At 32.5% G+C, this 21,027-nt stretch overlaps 1 protein-coding gene across 1 annotated transcript; it reads left to right on the top strand.

The window, feature by feature from the left end:
- The first annotated feature begins 12,732 nt into the window (after positions 1-12,732).
- On the top strand, positions 12,733-20,647 carry LOC148620780 (uncharacterized). Its single transcript, XM_088574579.1, has 3 exons — positions 12,733-15,443; positions 19,585-19,777; positions 20,222-20,647. Exon 1 carries the CDS (start codon positions 13,252-13,254, stop codon positions 13,891-13,893), a length of 642 nt encoding a protein of 213 aa, XP_088430705.1. The 5' UTR covers positions 12,733-13,251; the 3' UTR covers positions 13,894-15,443; positions 19,585-19,777; positions 20,222-20,647.
- The last annotated feature ends 380 nt before the right edge of the window (positions 20,648-21,027 follow it).

Genomic DNA, 21,027 nt, shown 5'->3' with positions numbered 1-21,027 from the left:
TGCGGATTTAAATAGTGTCATGCACTGATCATGATCCAGAAAGAATTGATTACTATACAGATCTAAATATTCGATTTGATTGCGAAAATATATTACCAGGGAATGGTTCCATCGACAAAATTCAGAACAAAAAGGAATAATCAAGTCAATACATATTACGCTCAAGGTTAGAGTCTATTAGGCTTGTGTACATGCATGTATTATATAAAAAATGAATTTAAAACTTTGAATTTTTATATAACACAAGTACAAAAAAGGACTTTATCCTCGCAGCTTAGGATATGTTGGCGACTCATTATAGTAGGGTCTTTCAGCATGGTTTAAGTACATATAAGTGTAGATTATGCTTTTGCTAGTAAAGGCCTTAATTCTGATCACAGTTCTGTATTTTCACCCGAAGAAATTAATTACCTCTCACACGCTAGTCCTGTAACGATTTCGCTTATATATAAGCATCTAAGAACTTATTTGTGTGTAATTGCAACATCCTTTTAAATTAACAAAAATAGTACTTCACCATGTATACTTGCCTGATAGTTTTTGAGTAAAAAATAAAGGTGACCATTTCTGTAATTTTCGGCTACTGTCTTTTTAGCTGACGCTCTGAATTGAAAATAAAAAAAAAGATGAGAAGAAAAGGCGATTTGTCATGAAAAGACAGGGAAAACCAGAAAAGCACAAGACAAGTAAAATATTGTTCACTTTTATCAATTATCTACTATTCGCGAGGACAGTGTAGGGTCAGCGTGTCCACGTGATTACCTCACTGATTGACGTGACAATATTCCAAAAAAAGACGCTTATTTTAAGATCGAGTTTACTGGAACGAAATAGCACACGACTGAGTTGGGTATCTATTTAAAAGTATTTAAGTAGCAGTCCTCCTAAGAATCAAGCTGTAAGTGATTTATTGATGTCAGATATTTTATCCAAATTGACTTAAATCAGTTGGATATATTGGAAAACAACAAATAAAATGAAAAAAAAAGAAAGATTTTTCATCGTTACCATAGCAACGACCACTCCTTAGCAACCACCAATTTAGGGTCTAATTATCACAAAAACATCACAATTCAAAAGTAATTTTATATATCTAGTGGTGGAAATTTGTCAAACTACATAATTATATTAATGAAGTGTGTCTTAAGGAAAACAATTTACAATAAAGTACAAAATCAAAAAAAATTGACAATTTGAAATATACGAAAATAGGCTATGTTCAGATCCGGTTTGCCACCACTAGAAAGAAGATATTATCCAAAGGTATGCATGGATGTGTAGCAAGACCTTTCCACTGTTACATATCAAAAATAAAAATATATAACCTATTTTCGTTTTTTGCTCATCTGGACTCGAAATCCCAACCCATAAAGATTTTTCTTCTTCTTAATGCTATTCATACTTAACATTTTCCAGATCATAACTTTTTTGTTATTTGACCTAGACTTCTAATATTTAGCATGTTGGTATATCCTATCAGGGCAGAGTGTCGCGTACTAGAGTAGGTGACCTTTGACCTTGACCTTTAACCTCACGGTCAAATCACATACAAGTCTTGGCATGATACGATACATAATTTTGTCTGTGCCATTACCTTTTGGTCTTCTTATTTGGTAACTGATATTTGGTAGTTAAGAATATCACACCAAGGCAGAGAGTAATGTTTTATGTAGATGACCTGTGATCTTGACCTCTGACCCTAAGGTCAAATAACATAAAAATTTTGGCAAAATATCATCAAAACTTCGTCTCGGCCATAATGTTTTTTCGTCTTTTTACCCAGATATCTGATATTCAGTATGAAGGTAAATCACATTAAGGGAGAGTGTAATGATGATTTTTTACCTTGACCTTTGTTCCAAGGTCAAATGACTACAAAATTTTGGCCAAATACCATACAAAATCTTGTCTGGGCCATATTGGTTTGTCTTTTTACTTAGACACTTGATATTTGGTATGGGGTTATATTTTCTGAAGTCAAGGCGTCACGTAGTAGAGTGGTTGACATTTAAACTTGACTTTTGACCTCATGGTCAAATAACTGTGTCCAGTCCATAACTTTTTTGTCTATTGACCTAGACTTATAAGATTTGGTATGTTGGTATCCTCTCAGTGTCACGTATTAGAGTAGGTAACCTGTAACTTCAAGGTCAAACAACATAAACATTTTGGAAAATACCACCCAGAGTTTTGTCTTGCCCATACACTTTTTGTCTTTTTACTTAGATATCTGGCATTAGATATGTGGCTATTTCACGCTTAGGCGGTGCGTCTTGTACCAAGGTGTGTGACTTTTGAACCTGACCTTTGACCTTATGGTCAAATGATATACAAAATTTTGGCTTAAGTCAATGACTCAGTTTTCCGGACTTTTTTGTACACTTGCAGATATTGACATGATTTTTTGGTTTAAATTCACCATAATAAGTTACAAGTCAAGTTTACGTTTCGTTCCATTCAGATAGTTTTTACTTTAGATTAGTAAAACTTAAAGACATTAAAGTCTGAAGTTTGATTTTATTTTGTCACAATCTTTTCTAATGCCTGAAAAATCATTTTCAAAATCTTTTTTAAATTTTATTTTGTAACAATCTTTTGTAATGCCTAAAAAATCATTTTCACAAATCTTTTTTTTAATGTTATTTTGTTGTAATATTTTCTAATGCCTGATTAACACTCTAATTCCTTTTTTTTATATCTCGGTCCTTCAACATGTATTTCTCTTACGAACAAATTTACTTGAGTATCCAACATGGGGATGCGGGGGTTTACTTTAACTTTTACATAGTCAATGAAATGTAAAATATAGGTTGCAGATAGTTCACCTTTGCCTAGAAGCTAATTCGAGATCCTTGATGCACCAGTATATACCTTCAGTAATATTATTCTACCTTTTATATTTAATGAGGTATGATACTAAATCATGATGTTGTTACCAAAAAATTAGATTTTTGTCTTCTTTGACATATTCCTGTATATATTTTTACCTATTCAACAAGGTTGGAACACTGACATGAACATACACTTAGATTTTCCAATAGTTCTTCATCAACTTCCTAATCCGACGATAGCCAAATTCATAATGAACCTGGTTGTGATTCCTAACATCTATTGACTGACCAGGTATCAACTGTAATTCATTTCTGATACCTAAGAATTAAGGCTAAACCAAAATATCTTAACAGAGTTGCTAAAGCGGAAAATGTAGGTCACAATAACCTAATTCTTTATAGTGTGTTTATCATATAAACGGCATGTAAGATGTATGCACAATTTTAGCCAGTTCTTGTATTTATTTCCTTGAATGGGAAATAAATGATCACACATAAGATGGTTTTTGAATACTATTCAAATTTAGTTCAATATTTTAGGGTACAAGTATTACCCTAATGTCTCATATATACAAAAGGACAAGACAATATCGATTTTCCTATTGTTTATTTTCCATTCCAAGACTGTGATATTCCCGAAGCACCTTCCTACGGTATTAACATTTACAACTGGTCTGTTTTGCTCGTATTTGTAATAAAGTGTCAGATTTTATTCAACACAACAGATTCCTCACAGAAAAGCTTTAGCACCAAGGGGTACCGATTTCAACAACTTCTATAGACGTTTACGAGAAGTACGAAGTGTTTTCACAGTTACAAAATTTCATCATGATTTAGTACTTCTGGTATCATACATGTACCTCAATCAATATAAAAGGCAGGATCATATAACTTAAGTTATATACTGATGCATTAAGGATAGTGAATCAGCATTCAAACGAAGAGTAGTATCTGCAACCTATATTTTACATTTCTTTGACTGTGTTCAAGTTTACTTCTGATCTCATGTATGGGCAATAATAAGTAGAAACGTGTTGACTATATTGTATAAAAGTAGTTCGCATTTTCTAATTATGCAATTGATTCTTAAATGCCACGACAAAATTAAATTATAGTTATAGGTTACCCATGTTTGGTTCAATCATAATTTCTAGACAGCTACAAGTAATAGATGTAGGGTAACAGGCCAGTAAAGAAACATTTTTTGTAGCTCACCTGACCAAAAGCCAAGAAAGCTTATACCATCACTTGTCGTCCGTTCTCGTCGACGAATTTTCGAAAATCTTCTCTAGAGTATTGTCCATTTGGATCAGTGAAAAAAAACATAGCCACCGTTACTAAAAATAGAACATAGGGGTCTAAAGGCATTTTTTGCAAATAACTCAAAATCTGTTTCCTTTAGCGAACTTCTGGCTAGAGAAAATATTGTTCAGCATCAAGAGACAGACCTATGCCGAAATTCTGAAAACGATATTGACAATCGATGTAGGAGTTATGACCCCTAAAACAGCTTTTTTGGCGTTCGTTTTCGTCGACCCAGGACCGTATCATAACATTCTTTCTTTTCAATGTTACAGCAGCTATTTAGATATGGTCGTACCACTGCTTCCTACACAATCCTGGTACCTTTTCATGAAACACTTGTTCATTGTTTTTACACCGCCTTCATCTTCTTTGATGTTCTGTGTTGTATATGTAATTATTGTGTTTGATTGAATTCAAAAATTTAAACGTGTCTCCTTATTAATAATATTTCTGGTGCTAAAAATTTCCACACCTGTTAGACTACATTTATATAGTAATATGGACAGTCAATTAACTACGATGCCCATGTATGACATTTACAGAGACTTGGATTACAATTTAAAATCTTATATTAGAACACTATAGTTAAAATTAAATCTTTAATTACGCTACACTCCATAAACGTGTATGACTTGGCACATGTCAGATCTTGTATTTTAATCTGATTGATATTAGAATATGCCAGAATGAGTGTTCGTACGCACATAGTTTCAATTAAGATGTGTTTTCCCTCCATTGATCAAAACAAAGGGAAAATCATAAAGGATTTTTTTGGTCAATTTCATCGGTCACAATTTAGATCTTAATAAGTTTATGCGAAGTTAATGATAAATATAACTGTTTAGTTACCAGCAAAGCCGTTTCTCTTGTACTTACATACTTACACACCTACCCGCTGTCCAGTAAGACAAACGACCGCCTTGAACTTCCGTCGCTCTTCTCAGCCTGTATGATATGCATGGCTTTCTGGTGAAACCTATCTTCACAAGCCTATGTGTATACTTTCTTCAACCCTCCATGAATTGGTCACCCCACATAGTACTATTTAAGTGGTTGTAAGTAATGCAGACCTTGTTTCATAGTCTATTCTAAGCAAGAGTGGGCGTGGTTTATTTATGGTGCTTCTTTGTGGAACATTCTTTGTATTAAGAGCTTTTGCTATAATTATTGTGCTGGCTTTCTAAATTTTTTTTCAACTAGCTTAGATGGAAATTCTCTATTTTGTTTTTAACTTTCAACACTCTCATATCATGCTTATAGCTTAACACATACAACTTTGTTACCAGATCAAGCTGAACAGAGTAGACTTCGAAAAGTAGTCCTCTGAATGTTTTTCGTTCTATTATCTTTGCTAAGATTATTCTTATTTTTACAAAATAAATCGCATTTATCGCTAACTGTAATGCCATCGATGACAATATTTCTTTCGTCGCAAGAGTAATAAAAAAATTATAGTTCTGAACTTTTCTTAGCAATGAAATATATTCGTGACATGAAACGACCTTGTGATACCACTCATTCATTCATTCATACCTTTATTTTCTTAAATACATGAGATATATGAACAGTTTATATATATAGCATATAACAAAACAATATGTAAAAAATGAAAAAAAAGACATCAAATATTTCAATTATTTCATGAAACATTTCAATCGGGGATATCTGTATTAGTACAATCCACGTTAACGTTATCACGAACAAGTCTAAATTGGCGGTTGTATTCTGCGGCACATTGTACAACATGAGCGTGGCACAATTTAGTGAAGTTGATTGCTTCATCATCGCTGCTTTGTATAATGTTCGGTATTTTCCCAAGTAGAATAATAAAAAGATCATCCTGGGAGTATAAGTCAAGTTCTGTAAACAGTTCTAGGTCGAAGTTTTCGATTATCAAGTCCCACCAGATTTGTCTCAAGACATTGGTTGCAGAACATGTACAAGAAATATGGCAAGAAAGTCTACATATTGTCTATTACATATTAAACACATCATTGGTGAACCACTGTGAACGTCCGTCAATAGTTTTGTTATACAGTATGACCTTTTTATTTCATTTACTGTTTTTGAGTTTCTCCAATATTTTGCAAATGTGACAGTATTATGTATTTCGCGAAATCTAACAAAGTCACTATCGTTATTTATGCGAGTAGACCATTCGCTGGTTTGTAGGTTAGACACGCTCTGTTTAATGATTCTTTCCATTCTTGTTTTGAGGGGAAGTGTCCATCTTGAATAAATCCAAGAAAATATTCATGTAAACTATATTTATGAAGAAAGGTTACTACATCAGGAACATAACCAAGATGTTTACGAGGGGGGGTCCATCAAATATGAAAATAATCGATTCAGGAAGATTGCTTTCGATGAATGTTTGTTATACAAAGTGCACAGCTTTTGAAGAAAGAATAATTTGCGTTTATCAATCTCACTTGTGATAGGATGGTAGCCTAGAATACTTTCGCACATATCCGAACGAGTATCAATTTTGAGTTTCAGAATGTTTTTGACTATTAGGTGTTGAAATCGGTTAAGAGTAAACAAGTCTTGGGCTTTGAGGTTGGACCAAAGTTCACAACCATACAATGTAGATGAAAGGATGACAGTGAAATATAATTTAACAAAAGCACTCGGGTTTGTTGTATCCGAAGAAATTCCATTTAATACAAAAAAATGAGTTCTTTTCTTTTTGACAGGCTTTAATAGTTCTTTCGTGAGTCTTCATGTAAGCATTTAGGATTATACCAAGATGGGTTACGTTGTCTGAAATAGGAATACACTCCTGTCCTATAGTCCAGTTAAAGTTGGATGTAGCCGACCGCGGGTTAAGCGTAAATATCACAATGTATGACTTCCTTGCGTTAAATGTAAATCGCCACATTCGTGAGAACTTATAACAGATATCAAGCATACGTTGTAACATAACGGGGGTTTACTAATAAAAGCGATATCGTCAGCTAATGATAGGGCACAACTTACAACATCATTAACCCCAGTTTTTGAGTTTACATTATGAAGATCAGTTAGCAAATCATTAAATAAACACTACATATAGTAAACCTGAAAGGACACCACCATGTCGAACACCTTCATTGACAAGAAAAAAGTCAGACCGACATTGATTTACAATAATTGAACTATATGTATTATTATGAAGGTTATCTATCAACTGCCATAATTTACCTTTAATACCTAATCTATCTAATTTGATTAATAATCCCTTTCGCCATACTGTGTCGGAGGCTTTTCGACTATCCATAAAGGCTATATACACTATACTTGATAATTCTAAGTAAATTTACACAGTTTCTTGCAAATTAAATAATGCAGTGAGACAACTGAGCCCTGTTTGAAACCCCTGTTGTTGAGGGTTGGGAAAGGTAATGTTTTCTGAAACTACATCTTGAATTCGAGAGTATAAGACACGTCCAAATATTTTAAGAGTACAGGAAAGAAGGCTAATAGGCCTGTAGCTATCCGGTATGTATTTTGATTTGTTGTTGCTTTTATACTGTGGAACAATCAGTCCACGCTTCCAAGCTGTAGGTAGTTCAGCGGTTAGGTTTCAACAACAGTATTGAAAAAAAAAGGTTAGAAATTTAATAGTTTTACCACCATACAAAATATGTTCGTGTTGAATTCGATCAATACCACTTGCTTTTCTTCGTTTAAGATTTTTAACTATATCGGCTACCTCGTCCTCTGTGATAGAACCACCTGGAAGAGTGTCACCACGCACAAGAGATTTGTGAATGTTTTCATAAGTCTCTTCTACCCTACGTTTGTTTTCAGCTTCAAAGTTCTCATTTTCACTTTCGCTATACAAGTCTGTAAAATATTCCTTGAAAGCTTCAGCTACTGTTTCCGGAGTATTACCAAGTTTGTCACTGAACACTATTTCATGGTAAATTCGTTTCAATGTAGGCCTTGTACATTTCATTAACTTCCAATACATACGAATATCACAGTCTGCAGCTTCAATAATATCATCTAATGATTTTAGCAAAAACTTTTCGGATGCATATCGCTGAACGTTTCGGAAATTGTTTTTAGCTTTTTTGTAGTTTCTGTAGAATTCGTGAAGTATTCCTCTTGGTCTGCCTTCATGTGACCTTTCATGTTTGCGAGCAGCTTTGACTTCAGCGGTCCAGTAGGGTTTAAGTTTCGGGCTAAAACCATATTTAGGTATAGACTTGTCACTAGATAAATTTACAATTGTAACAAAGCGATTATAGATTTCATCAACAGATTAATTCTTAGTCTCGATACTGTGAATAAAATGGTTTTAAGTTATCTCGGAGGTAAGAACGAAAAATAATTGTAAGGGAATCGTAGTACAGAACGACATGAATAAAATGGCAAGTTTTTGAAAGGTACCGTTGAGTAATTACAAAAATAAACGCAAAAAACCGCAAACAATCTGAGGTGACTTGGACTATAGCGATAAATGGGCTAGACAACTGTAAAGGGGTGCGCTCATGTGTAACGCGATCAGGTGTAACGGTAGAGTTGTATTACTATTCACGTCTTGAGTAGTTTCTTTAACTGGGGTTCTTTTAGGGGAAACTGCGTTTGCGTATGAGTTAGTAACATTCTTTTTTAATTCAGATAGACTTTTCTGAAGATTAACAAAAAGCTTATTGTGACGAGAAAGTTCATCATCAACTTTTTGGGCAAAGGCATTGTACACTTGATAACTGAATTCTCCAACGGATTTTGACTGCTGGTTCAAGATGTTTTCGACCTTTCCGATTAACTCACTAAGTTCTACCTTTAGTTTATTGTTCTCTTTCTATAGGATGTCTATTGTTTTCTTATTGTCTTTATCTGATTTTTCCAAATCACTATGTCTCTGTAGTACTGTTTGTAGATTAACTCTAGTTTCAACATCAGACAAAACAGTTGCAATTGGGACGAGGGGTCTCATTTGCCCGTTTGTGTTCGTCTTTGCGAAAAACTTCATAAATGTTACTTTTGTCGCCATTTAGAAACATGTACAGAAGGAAACGATCCCGTGCGTACTTTTGTGTAGACGTGCTTTTTGTTGTACTTTTTCTAGTTAAAAGGGGCCCTTCAGAACACCCATTAAATGACTTTACACGATTGGCCAGTATTGTGCGATACCACGTAATTGTGTTTTCACATTCATATGTCAGTTCTATAAGTTTAAAAATGTACCTGTCGTTTGGGAGGTTTAACAGTTCATTGTCTAAATTAGCAATAAAGTTTTGATCTGGGACGAACTCTTGAGACACTGGTAAGTCATTTAAATCAGTCAATGTATTATCGGTACATATCTCATTGTTTACATTTTCGTGAACACGAATCGAGGCTTGTGAGTTGGTCAACACATGAAGAAATTCACTATTCTGAGGGGAATACTCCCTGAAGGATGTCTCCTTTTCGTAGTGATCACATATATTTCCATTCGAATCTGTGTCCGTAGCTATCGAGGCGTGTGAATCTCCAAAATTTGGAATTATCTGGAAGCTGTCGCACATACCGTCAACATCGGCCGCCATTTTCAATATCAACAAAGATTTCAAAATTAAGTTTAATTAATGAAAATTGGTATGTTCCAATCTATATTCGAATATCGTTTTTATTTTTAATCAATACACATTTATTTTCTTCATAATACAATCAGGTTATCATTTCAGACAGAAACCTACCGCTACGAGAACAATAGAAATCGCGCTCTCGTTTAGTTGAGGCGGAAAATTTAATCGTTTTTTATAGCCGTTGCTAATGACTTTAAAAGTTATATGAAGACAACAATTTTATTATTTTCAATTTAGATTAGGAATATTATTATTAAACATTAAATTATCTACAAAAATGTATCAAATAATAGTAAGACAAGGCCACGACCTTCAATTAAAGTGATTTTGAGTGGGGGTACATTTAATGAAAAATGGACCATGCCTAGTGTATGGTCACAAAAAAAATCAGGAAAAAATATACAAGTCCGTCAAAGGTGTATCTACTAGCATGCCAATTTTTAAAAAATTTTTTCAAGCTGTAATAAAAATAGAAAAAAAATTAAGTGAGTTGAGACCTCGAATACTTGCCGATGTAGGCTAGAAACCACTAATTCCACTTCCCATAGGCTTGTATGCAAATTTCACAATATTCAATGGCTTCTCTGGACTTTACCTTAACTTTAACATGCAGAGGACTATATATCAGCATGATTCTACATATGTCAGCTCACAATCCTCAGAATGGCATGTGGAGTTAGCAGACTTGCAGTGCAGTACTGGTCACCGGAAGTGAAGTGTCTATAAATAGCATGGGAAATCCCAGTGTTTTCACAGGATAGGGGTATATTTAGAAATCATTATGGAGATTAGGCTTCACATCACAAGAAGCAAAATGCACCTATAAAATGTACAGAAATGTTTTCCTTTCAGGAAATGTTTAAATTTTTTAAATAAGATGAGAACTTTTTTCACAGCACTATGAGGAACAGGGGTAATTTCTGCGTAGGACTATTTTTGAGTACGTTCCAAATGCTCATTGGTTGAATTGGTGGTCTGTAACCTGTACAAGTGACATACATTTACCTAAGTTTACCTGTATAATCATGTCAATAGGCTTGTCAACAATTAAGTTCAAGGTTATATGTACTTTTATATCAACAAAGTGATTATAGACCGAAAGTGCTTTATCAAAATTACTACAAATGTACATCTGTTAGCGATATTTTATCAATATTATTAGAGTAATATATATTATTTTCAAATTTTATTAATTCTTGTTTTTGAGGTGTCCGTGGTAGGTTTGAACATGGCTTTTATTTGAATCGTCTCCGTTCCCAGATTTTTTTCTCGATCCGTCAAAATTTGCAAATTATGTAAAAAATCTGTTTTATCATGATTCTTTCAAACCTGTTGAATTTCTTTAAACAACACTTAGTCTGTGAGTCCAGGATTAGGTTTTATATTTACGTCGTTTATTTTTTGGTTTTAGTTATTCCATGCGTTTTGTCTTTTGATTTCAATATTACGTTTTTTTTTTCTTGATTTCTTTGTCACCATTTTAGTCCCGTTTGTGTTACAATCACACTTTCTCCAATTCTATGGTGTATGAATATTAAAACTATGCCGTTTTTTTTCAATAGAAAAGAAAGGCAAACCATACACACGTGCACACAGTGTATACGATGCAGCACCGAGAAAACATCCCGATGCCGACACAACTTTGGTTGATCAGAGGCTACACCACATTCCTCAAAAACCTCCAATACAAACCTTCTTTGACCCTAGCTATTGTAAAATTTTATCAAGGTCGCCCCAATCTCGTGTAGTCCTGGATCTTTCCGTATAGTGACAGCATGTATCTCACACCTCTTTATCACAAAAAGTATTGAATCTATCAATGTACATGTATAAATACTATAATAACCACAATCGAAATTCCATTAGGTTTTATCCTTTTTGCTGAAGTTTGCTAAATAAAGCCGGGTCAACTCTGTCTAACAAAAATCATGGATAAAAATTAACAGTCGCCCAGTTGCCCATGGCTACTAAATTTTGAATAAAATTTAGCTAACATACAGAAAGTATAAAACAAAAAATATGGCCTTGGTTACCAGCTTGTACTTTTTTTTTAATTTGTAACTTGTAATTTTTACCCCTGCAAATCACATCTATCGGGTCTGCAAGTATAATGCAACCTAATAGTAACCAATTCAAATTCAACAACGAGTGTAAGGCTTTCCAGGTTGCAGTTTTGATGCGACCGTATGAATTCGGGCAAGTATAAACACAGCATTCAAACTTGATACAACTGTACTCTAATTTTTTCATTTTGTTGGTGGTAACTTAACCAGGATCATAGCGGAAATCATTGCAGTAACAGCATGATAATATTGAATTTATTTCATTTTCGTTTTATACAGTTGTTGACTTCTTCCTTATATGCTGTTTGACTTGGTATAACACATGTTGATCCAATCCACACGCGCTATTTAATCAGACTTATCTGTACTTTCCCTGTAAAATAACATTGTAGACATTTAAAGAAAAAAATGCAAGTTCAAAATAAAAACTTGCTTTTTGGGCGTCATATGCTCACGATACAACATATAGCGTCTTGGCATAAAATATGCAAAGAACCTTTCCCAAATTCGTAACTTGTCATCTCATGAGAACCCTTCATTAGTTATTATTATATCCTACACTAATTTTAATACACGGTTGCTGTGCGACGATTGAAATTAAGAATGAAGCTATACGGCAGTACATGTACGTTCTACCTCACCACCTTTGACGTTTTGTTGTTTACATTCACATGTATACTGAATAATGTACGTGTGCTGTGTCTCCAAGTAAAATTGTATGTTTAAATGGACTACTTCTATATGCCACATCGGAGGAAAATAATTTTTATTTTTTAGGAAACTAGAAACCTTAACAATAAAATTAATGTGCATGATCCAATTTTAAACCAAGAAATATCATCAGTGCTTCACAGGTTACCACCAGATTACGAATTTTTCAGAAGTTATCCATCCCAAGAAATCCTCGTTTTACAAACATGTCAAGCAAACGGCACGATCCACACTAGCTGTTTCCTATTCACCATACATGTAAAAAGCACTGTTTTACATGTCACATGTTATCAACACGTGAATGTCGTTCATATTCGATCATTTCCCGTATCAGAACCAACAACCAGGGGAGTTCATAAATAGGGAAACCGAAGTCGGCTCGGATCTAAGTGAAATATGGCGGCTACCTTCGGAACATACCTAATTTTATCTAACTATTTAGAAGAAAAAAATATTAGAACAGTTCCGGTATTACGATTGGAGCAGTGTCAGTCAGCTAATTTGCATTGTATCATAACAGAAACTTTGCCTATTATTAATAAATATTGAAGTGAAAGTTCATTCTTTTGTTATTAAAAAACACACACGTTCTACACATGGGAAGGGGCGTTACTTGTATGGTACAGTGCTGTACTATAATTTACCGGCAAAAACAAATATGGTGCCGGTCAAGCGTAACGTGATCAACAATAAATTTTCTGACAATGTGTATAATTACTTCTATTTTTATAAATTAAACCGGAAATTAGTGTTTTGTCTGCTACGTCAGTGCAACAGTTGATGTTTCCAAAAATGGCTGGAAAACGTAAACAGTTGTCAGATGACATTAAAAAAGTGATTGTAGAGATGCGTAATAGTGGAAGCAAACTGCAACAGATTGCTGACACTTTAAGTATTCCCAGGGGAACTGCCTCAGATGTTATTGCTCGTTTTCGGCGCAGGAGGTCAACAGAAAACAAACCACAAACAGGTCGCCGTAATCTGCTAGATGCAAAGGACAAAGGGGTGCTCGTTCGGCAAGTTTGGAGTGATCGTAAGACCACATTAAAGGATGCTACCCTAAAATTCAATGATATAGAAGTGTTCAAGTATCTAAAAGGACAGTTCAGCGTGCTTTGTACCAAGAAGGATATCATCGGAGAGTTGTTAAGAAGAAAGTCCGGATACGAGAGGGGAACAGAAAAAAAACACGTGAAATTTGCCAGAGAAAAGCTTCATTGGCGTGTGCGTGGTCAGTGGGACAAAGTTATATTTTTGGACGAAAGTCAGGGGGTGGTTGGCACTAATAACCGTATTTATATTTGGCGGAGAAAGGATGAGGCAGAATCCAAAGATTGTGTATGTCCAACGGCCCAGAGGAAACTTTCTGTCATGATCCGGGACTGCATAACTTACCATAGTGTTGGAACTGTTACAACATAACATAGGTACTATAAATAGACATAAATACATCGAGATATTCGAGGACAACTTATGGCCAGTGATTGATCGGCATTTCCAGGAGCAGGATTGTGTGTTTCAAGGGTGTCTTCCTCTAATGCCAACATTTTATATGTTACCTATTCCTTGAATGCCAACAAAAATACTTCAATAGATGTTTATATTATAACAGTAGGTGTTTTTATAACTATTAAAATGTTTTATTTAACTGTTGAGATTAATTAGTGAAGTTGATAAATGGAACATTTTATACCTTTTTTTATATGGAAAACAGCAGATTTTAAAAAATATGTAAGAATATAATAAACTCGAATTATTAAAAATTTATAAAAATATAATAAAATTTTCACATTTGTTTTACTTTTTATTTTAAGAAATGTATAAATTATATTACAAAAAAATTAATGAAACTCAGAAATTTAACATCAATAAACATTACCCTAACGCTGCACCTGGTCCATGCTCCCAGTTTTTAGTGGAGTCCGAGTTAATCATTTGCTTTTGTTACTTTGTATGTATGATTTTAGTTACTTTATGTTCTGTGTTGTATATGTATGTTTTCCATGTCTGGTTTTTGTCCCTGGATTACATTCTTTTGTTTACCACTATAACCTTGGTTCACTTGATTACTCTTTCAAACTCTGAACTTTATATTAATGATTTATTTCATTCTTTATCATTCTAGTGTTTTAACTAATTAATATGAATATATTTATTTTCTACTTTTTAAGCCTCATGTGATATAAAATTATGGTATTAAGAGTATAGTCCTTAAACCACTTACTGCAAAAACGGATCTCCTACATTGTGTAGCAATTACAAATTATTAAACTGAACAAAAACCCCATACTTAGTAACAATTCTAGTAATAGTATTTCTACATAAAGTAGAATGATAGATTGAAATATCTTCAAGTTATTGGACTACGAAAATAATTCAAAAGTCTATTGTGCTATACATGTACATGTATGATTTTGTGAAGAAATAATTAAGCAGATAAAGTAAAAAAAATTAAAAGATTTTAACAACTGGAATAACTATCTGAAATATGAACTGATATAAGTCACCTGTAATTTAACCTATCTGTTAATTAGTATGAATGTTTTGATAAGCATGCACCTTTGTTGTTATAACCACTGACACCTATTCCTTGAACGCCAACAAAATTTTACTCGTAAATTGTTGGTAGATCAAAGGATGTTGGCATTCGAGGAATAAACCGTTTCAAGACGACAATGCCTCCATACATCGGGCCCAGGATGTCAAAAACTAGATACAGGAGAACAATATAAATTCAATGGAATGCCCTGCACAATCACCAGACCTAAATGTCATAAAAAATGTATGGCTGGAATTGAAAATTCAGTTGCAGCAGAGAGTTGAAGTTTTTAACACTGCCGCCGAACTGTCGGCCGCGATCCGTGACATCTGGGAAAATCTCAGTGAGGACTATATTCAGGGACAGTATCATTCCAAATCGTTTACGGAAAGTGTTGAAAGTGAAGGGCGAAATGACAAAGTATTGAATAAAAGTAAGTACATTTAAACAGATTTATTGATGTTTTATTTATGCAAAATTTTCACGCTTCACCGACACCATCTTGGATTTTGCCGGTAAATTATGGCACAGGACTGTACATGTAGTATATAAACGTCCACGTGTTAAACCTCGACCTCAATCACCTTTTACCACATGTCGGGACAGTATCCGTACAATTCTTTGACTTTCTTTTCGATTACTTGTTCTTTAATTGTTTTTGTTCTATATTTTTAGGATAATACACCAGTTTTTTGGAGTATTATTTCCTATCATATTTTGTGATAAATTTTGTGTTTTTTTTGTGTTGAACTGATTTATCTCAGACTTCTTTTCTGTGGTAAATTTCAATTTGATATCCAACTGTGTTATAGCAATTTATTATTTGTAAATATACTTATTTGTTCCTTTTTGCACTTGTTCATTTGTTATTTTTTGGTTTCTTTTTGCACTTGTTCATTTATTATTTTTTGGGTTCCTTTTTGCACTTGTTCATTTGTTATTTTTTTGGTTCCTTTTTGCACTTGTACATTTGTTATTTTTTGGTCCCTTTTTGCACTTGTTCATTTGGTTTTTTTTGTTCCTTTTTTGCACTTGTACATTTGTTATTCTTTTTGTGTTCCTTTTTGCACTTGTTCATTTGTTTTTTGTTTTTTGTTTGGTTCCTTGTTGCACTTGTTCATTTGTTATTTTTTTTGGTTCGTTTTTGCACTTGTTCATTTGTTATTTTTTTTTTTTTTGGTTCCTTTTTGCACTTGTTCATTTGTTATTTTTTTTGGTTCGTTTTTGCACTTGTTCATTTGTTATTTTTTTTTTTTTTGGTTCCTTTTTGCACTTGTTCATTTGTTATTATTTTGTTTCCTTTTTGCACTTGTACATTTGTTATTTTTTTGGTTCCTTTTTACACTTGTTCATTTGTTATTATTTTGTTTCCTTTTTGCACTTGTACATTTGTTATTATTTTTGTGTTCCTTTTTGCACTTGTTCATTTGTTTTTTGTTGTTTTTTTTTGTTCTTTGTTGCACTTGTTCATTTGTTATTTTTTTTTGGTTCGTTTTTGCACTTGTTCATTTGTTTTTTTTTTTTTTTGGTTCCTTTTTGCACTTGTTCATTTGTTATTATTTTGTTTCCTTTTTACACTTGTACATTTGTTATTATTTTGTTTCCTTTTTACACTTGTTCATTTGTTATTATTTTGTTTCCTTTTTGCACTTGTACATTTGTTATTTTTTTTGGTTCCTTTTTGCTGCATTGTGTTAAGCAGATTTAATTTTCTTGAGTTACAGTAGGAAAAAATTGTTGAAAAATATTTAAAATAAAATATTGATTCTACATGAGTTATCTCCCCTTGTCATAGTGATTTGAAAGAGGAAAAACAGATATTACACAATGCAAAGTGCCTACATGAAATTACTAAAATTTTCTTAGCAATGAATACTAAAAGATATAATAATAGGATCAGATTTAATTGCTAAAATGTACCAACACTGTGTTGGCAACACATTCCAAATTCAATACATAATTTTACATAACCTTAATTTAACAAAAAAAAAAAATAAATAAAAATAAGAGTTGGGATTTAAAGTAATGAGGATAAGTTTTTATTATCTTCATTTCATTCCCAAATGAATAAAATATAATATTATATAAATATACTTTTTATTATAAAGCATTTTCAGGATGACACAGTGTGCAACATTATGAACTTGCTGAAATCATACTGGGAAAGAATGAAAAACTATCAATTACACATGAAAAAAAAAACAGAAAAAAAGAATAAAACATGTACTCTATGTGACGGGTCTTTTGATCACATAACCTTAGAGAACTTTATCTATTTCATTCACATGAAAAAAAGCAACGTCCCTGGAATGAACTCAATCAATAAAAATGTTGACAAAGAACCTCTTAAATCAAATATACAAGAATATTAGACATTTCTGAAGTATGAATAATTGCTAATCTTAGAAAAAGGTAAAGTGTTTCAAAAGAAAAATAAAACAAGAAAAACAGAAACATTTTTACAAAAAGAATTCTTCAAACTTCAAACCAATGCAGGCATTCACAAAAAATGTACAATCAATAAGACCACTCTCAAGCAAATATGTAAATCAATCCATACAAACATCACATGATCATTCTTACACCTCAGTGTCCACAAGTAATACATGAAATACAAACCAATCAGAAATAGAGATTGAATTACAGGAAAATGAACATTCTTACATTGCAAGGAACAGTCAATCTAACTGTTAACCTTCCTTTACTTCCATCAATCAGTACAATGCCCAATTGTGAACTACAATGACCTGCCAATATCTGATTTTGACTGTTATCATTTCTATGTGTCTTCATTTCTGGAGCTCAATTCATTGGCCTACAAAAGAAAAAAAATGATGATGTTGATTCAACAGAACATTTTTCTGAAAGTGAGAAATAAAAATGTCAATACTTTTATGGATGGGTTCTAAAATCAACTCGATGCACATTACTTCACATGACAGATAAAAATGAATTGAAAAAATCCAAAATGTTGAAAATTGTTAATGAAATGGGATCTGATGTAGTAAGTGGATCAACACATGCTGGAACTAACATGTCAAATGTAAAAATAAATGAAAACACTCTACATTTCTTTCATTGTTTAGATACCTAATCTGTTAGACTTTTAGATAAGCAGCACATGTCAACTTACAAACAAGAAACTGTTATCAATGTTATAAACAAATTGAAAGGTAGCAAAAAACAATAACACAAGCATTCAAAAATTCAAAAAAATTCAACAAATTTAACAAATGATGAAAAATTGGAAATAATCATGAACAAATACATGAAATCTAGACAAAAAAAACTGAAATTAAAAGATACAATTTCCAACCTAGAAAATGAGCACAACAACTAGAGGACAAATCAAAGTTAAATGCTTCAAACAGAAAAAAGAATGTTGACAATAATATCAATACTCCATCAATAAATGGAGAAAGTTCACAAAATACAAAAAAAACTAAGTTGAAGAAAAGAAACATTAATGACAATGAGAAGCCAAAGGTATTAAAAGTACTTAAATAGACTGCCTAAAGGCAAAATCTGCACCTACAGTGGAAGACATTAAACAGAATCCATAACTTCCAGTAGGTGCAAAAATAAAACAAAAATGGGAAAGGAAAAATATCATACACTACAATGGTGAATTACTAGCTATTACAAAATCAAATGTACTACCAGATGATTCAGATAATGATGAAAGACTTAATGAAACATGTTATGATGTAATGTATTACAGAAACAAAAACGAAATTTAATTATTATCAACTAATACCAGATTTTAAGTCAGGAGATCTTCAAATTACATACTAATGCATCCATGCTGTGCTAAAATTACTATTCTAATAAAATATAAAAATAAAATTTATAAAATACCAAACAATACTATTTTCTTCAACCACTTTATGACATTATCTAAGCTATACACACATTGAAAGGTAGCTGCAACAAAAAGAAGCACCCAACAAACAGTACCTATTTTCTTGAACCATGCAAATTTGGTGACAAAGGGTACATTTGCAAGACTCATTTGCTTCAAAAGCAGTTATATGTATGACCCTTCCCCCCGGGTTCATTTTATCCTTTTTAAAGTCTTCCAACAGGAACTATATTCCTTCATGCTCATCTACATATAATGTTGAACCTTCCCATACAGGTTCATCAAAATCAACATAATGGTTTTGGTGGAGTTGCTAATACAAGAAATGAGGACAAAAAGACATATAGGGTGATTCATATAAGCTATAACACCCCCTTTCTTTGCTTAGGTATAAAACATATACTATCATTAAAAAATCAATTTAATCTTAAATCATTAACTTTAATATCTCCCTTTGCAAGTATTTCAAATTGTAATGTTCATTCTCTTTACCCCAAAAATTACCTCCTTTTGAATAAATTTCTAAAATAAATATTATGAAATTACATTATTTTTTATTACCATGGGTTTAATTAAATGTGTAGGAAATATATGAGATATTGTAACCGACAGGCTAAAGTATTATAAAATACAATTACACCAGTAACATATTATTCATACCTTTATTTCATTTAGTACCAAATAAATCTATTTGTTTATTTAAAAATTTCAGTCTTAAAAGAAAACAATGAAGAGCAATTTCCTGAAGAAAAGTCTTAAAAAGTTTCCAGTAATGGCTAATACCACATACTTCTGCACATTACCATCATATCATTATATAAGTGTTTCATTCAGATTGACAACTCAGGGAAGCCTTAAATCATCAACTGGCTCAGAATATAAATCAGTAGCTGGATGGACAAAACGTGAGTTCTTAAAACATTTACCAGATTACGGTAAAAATTAAAATGTTACTGTAAGATGCCTCAGAAATTTCTTTACACAACCTGGTCGCAACGAATAAAACATAATAAGATATGTTCAACAACTACAAGAAACAGCAGTCACAAACCACAATGCCCCTTCATTATCAATAAATAAAAATTCACCAATGGTGGCAGAAGAACTTATTTTATATTCACTCATCAAAATTATAGGTTTGCATGTACCTGTAAGTGAAGCTGATGCACATCACATACTAAAACTACAAACTCTCATAAATGAATACCATGATTCATGTTCGTTATCAAATAATTTTGATGTTAACATATTTATGACAGAAAACATAGATACAATTTTCCATAGAATGAATAAATATAGTTTGATTACTAATTCATACTGTTATTTAAATAACATTGATCTCATTGCAGCACTGAGTGGAGAAACATTTAATATTGAATTCTTCAATGAAGCATTGATCATGTGTAATGATTTAAAGTGTGATACTAGTTTAGACAATTTTCACGTGATGGGTGAAAATCCACTCATTTCACTTATATATACATGGTATTTTTTAAGTGATGTTTGTGCAGAACGGAAATTAAAAGTTGTTTCCACAGATTTAGCTTTTTTATGGGAAGTAAATACAAATGACCCAACTGAAGTACAAAGAAAATTAAAATTAAAGGCAACCTTAGTTGTGTAGCATTTTACAGTGACAATATAGTTGATTTAGAATGGGCAGAATTGCCAAAAAACTAAGTAACTTGGCTTCGGTAGTCAATGTTATAAAGAAATACCAAAATATGCAATTTTGTAAAGATATACTCATTGAATCATTCAATGATTGCATAGAAGACGGGATAAAACATGGATATCTTATGGTAAATTCTGAGGTTATTGGCAAATCCAATATAGGTGTATTAACAAGTAGCCCTTGTACCTGAAGTTGGTATGAACATTTGCTTTTATTGTTATAAATTAACAAATTATTTTTACCAACAAAGATACAGAAAAAAAACAAATGCATTCAGCATCCAGAAAAACACCTCATCAATTAAAATCTAAAAAGGAGTTTTTTTGACAGCACTGAACGAAAAAATATTGATATCTTCACAAAAAATTTGACACATTAAAAAAGATTATACTGAAGCACAAGAGTTGATATGTGAAGATGTTAAAGAACTATCAGAAATGTTTGTGAACCTAAAAAGTGGCATTAACACCATAAATGAAA

Source organism: Perna viridis, chromosome 3 (assembly GCF_037379345.1).
Source record: "Perna viridis isolate PV_CMFRI_1.1 ecotype Kerala chromosome 3, ASM3737934v1, whole genome shotgun sequence".
Classification (NCBI taxonomy): domain Eukaryota; kingdom Metazoa; phylum Mollusca; class Bivalvia; order Mytilida; family Mytilidae; genus Perna; species Perna viridis.
This window is presented reverse-complemented; position numbering and strand designations above follow the sequence as displayed.

Coding starts and splice junctions, on each gene's coding strand:
- LOC148620780 (XM_088574579.1), top strand. CDS start 13,252: ATGTTTCCAAAAATGGCTGGAAAACGTAAACAGTTGTCAGATGACATT.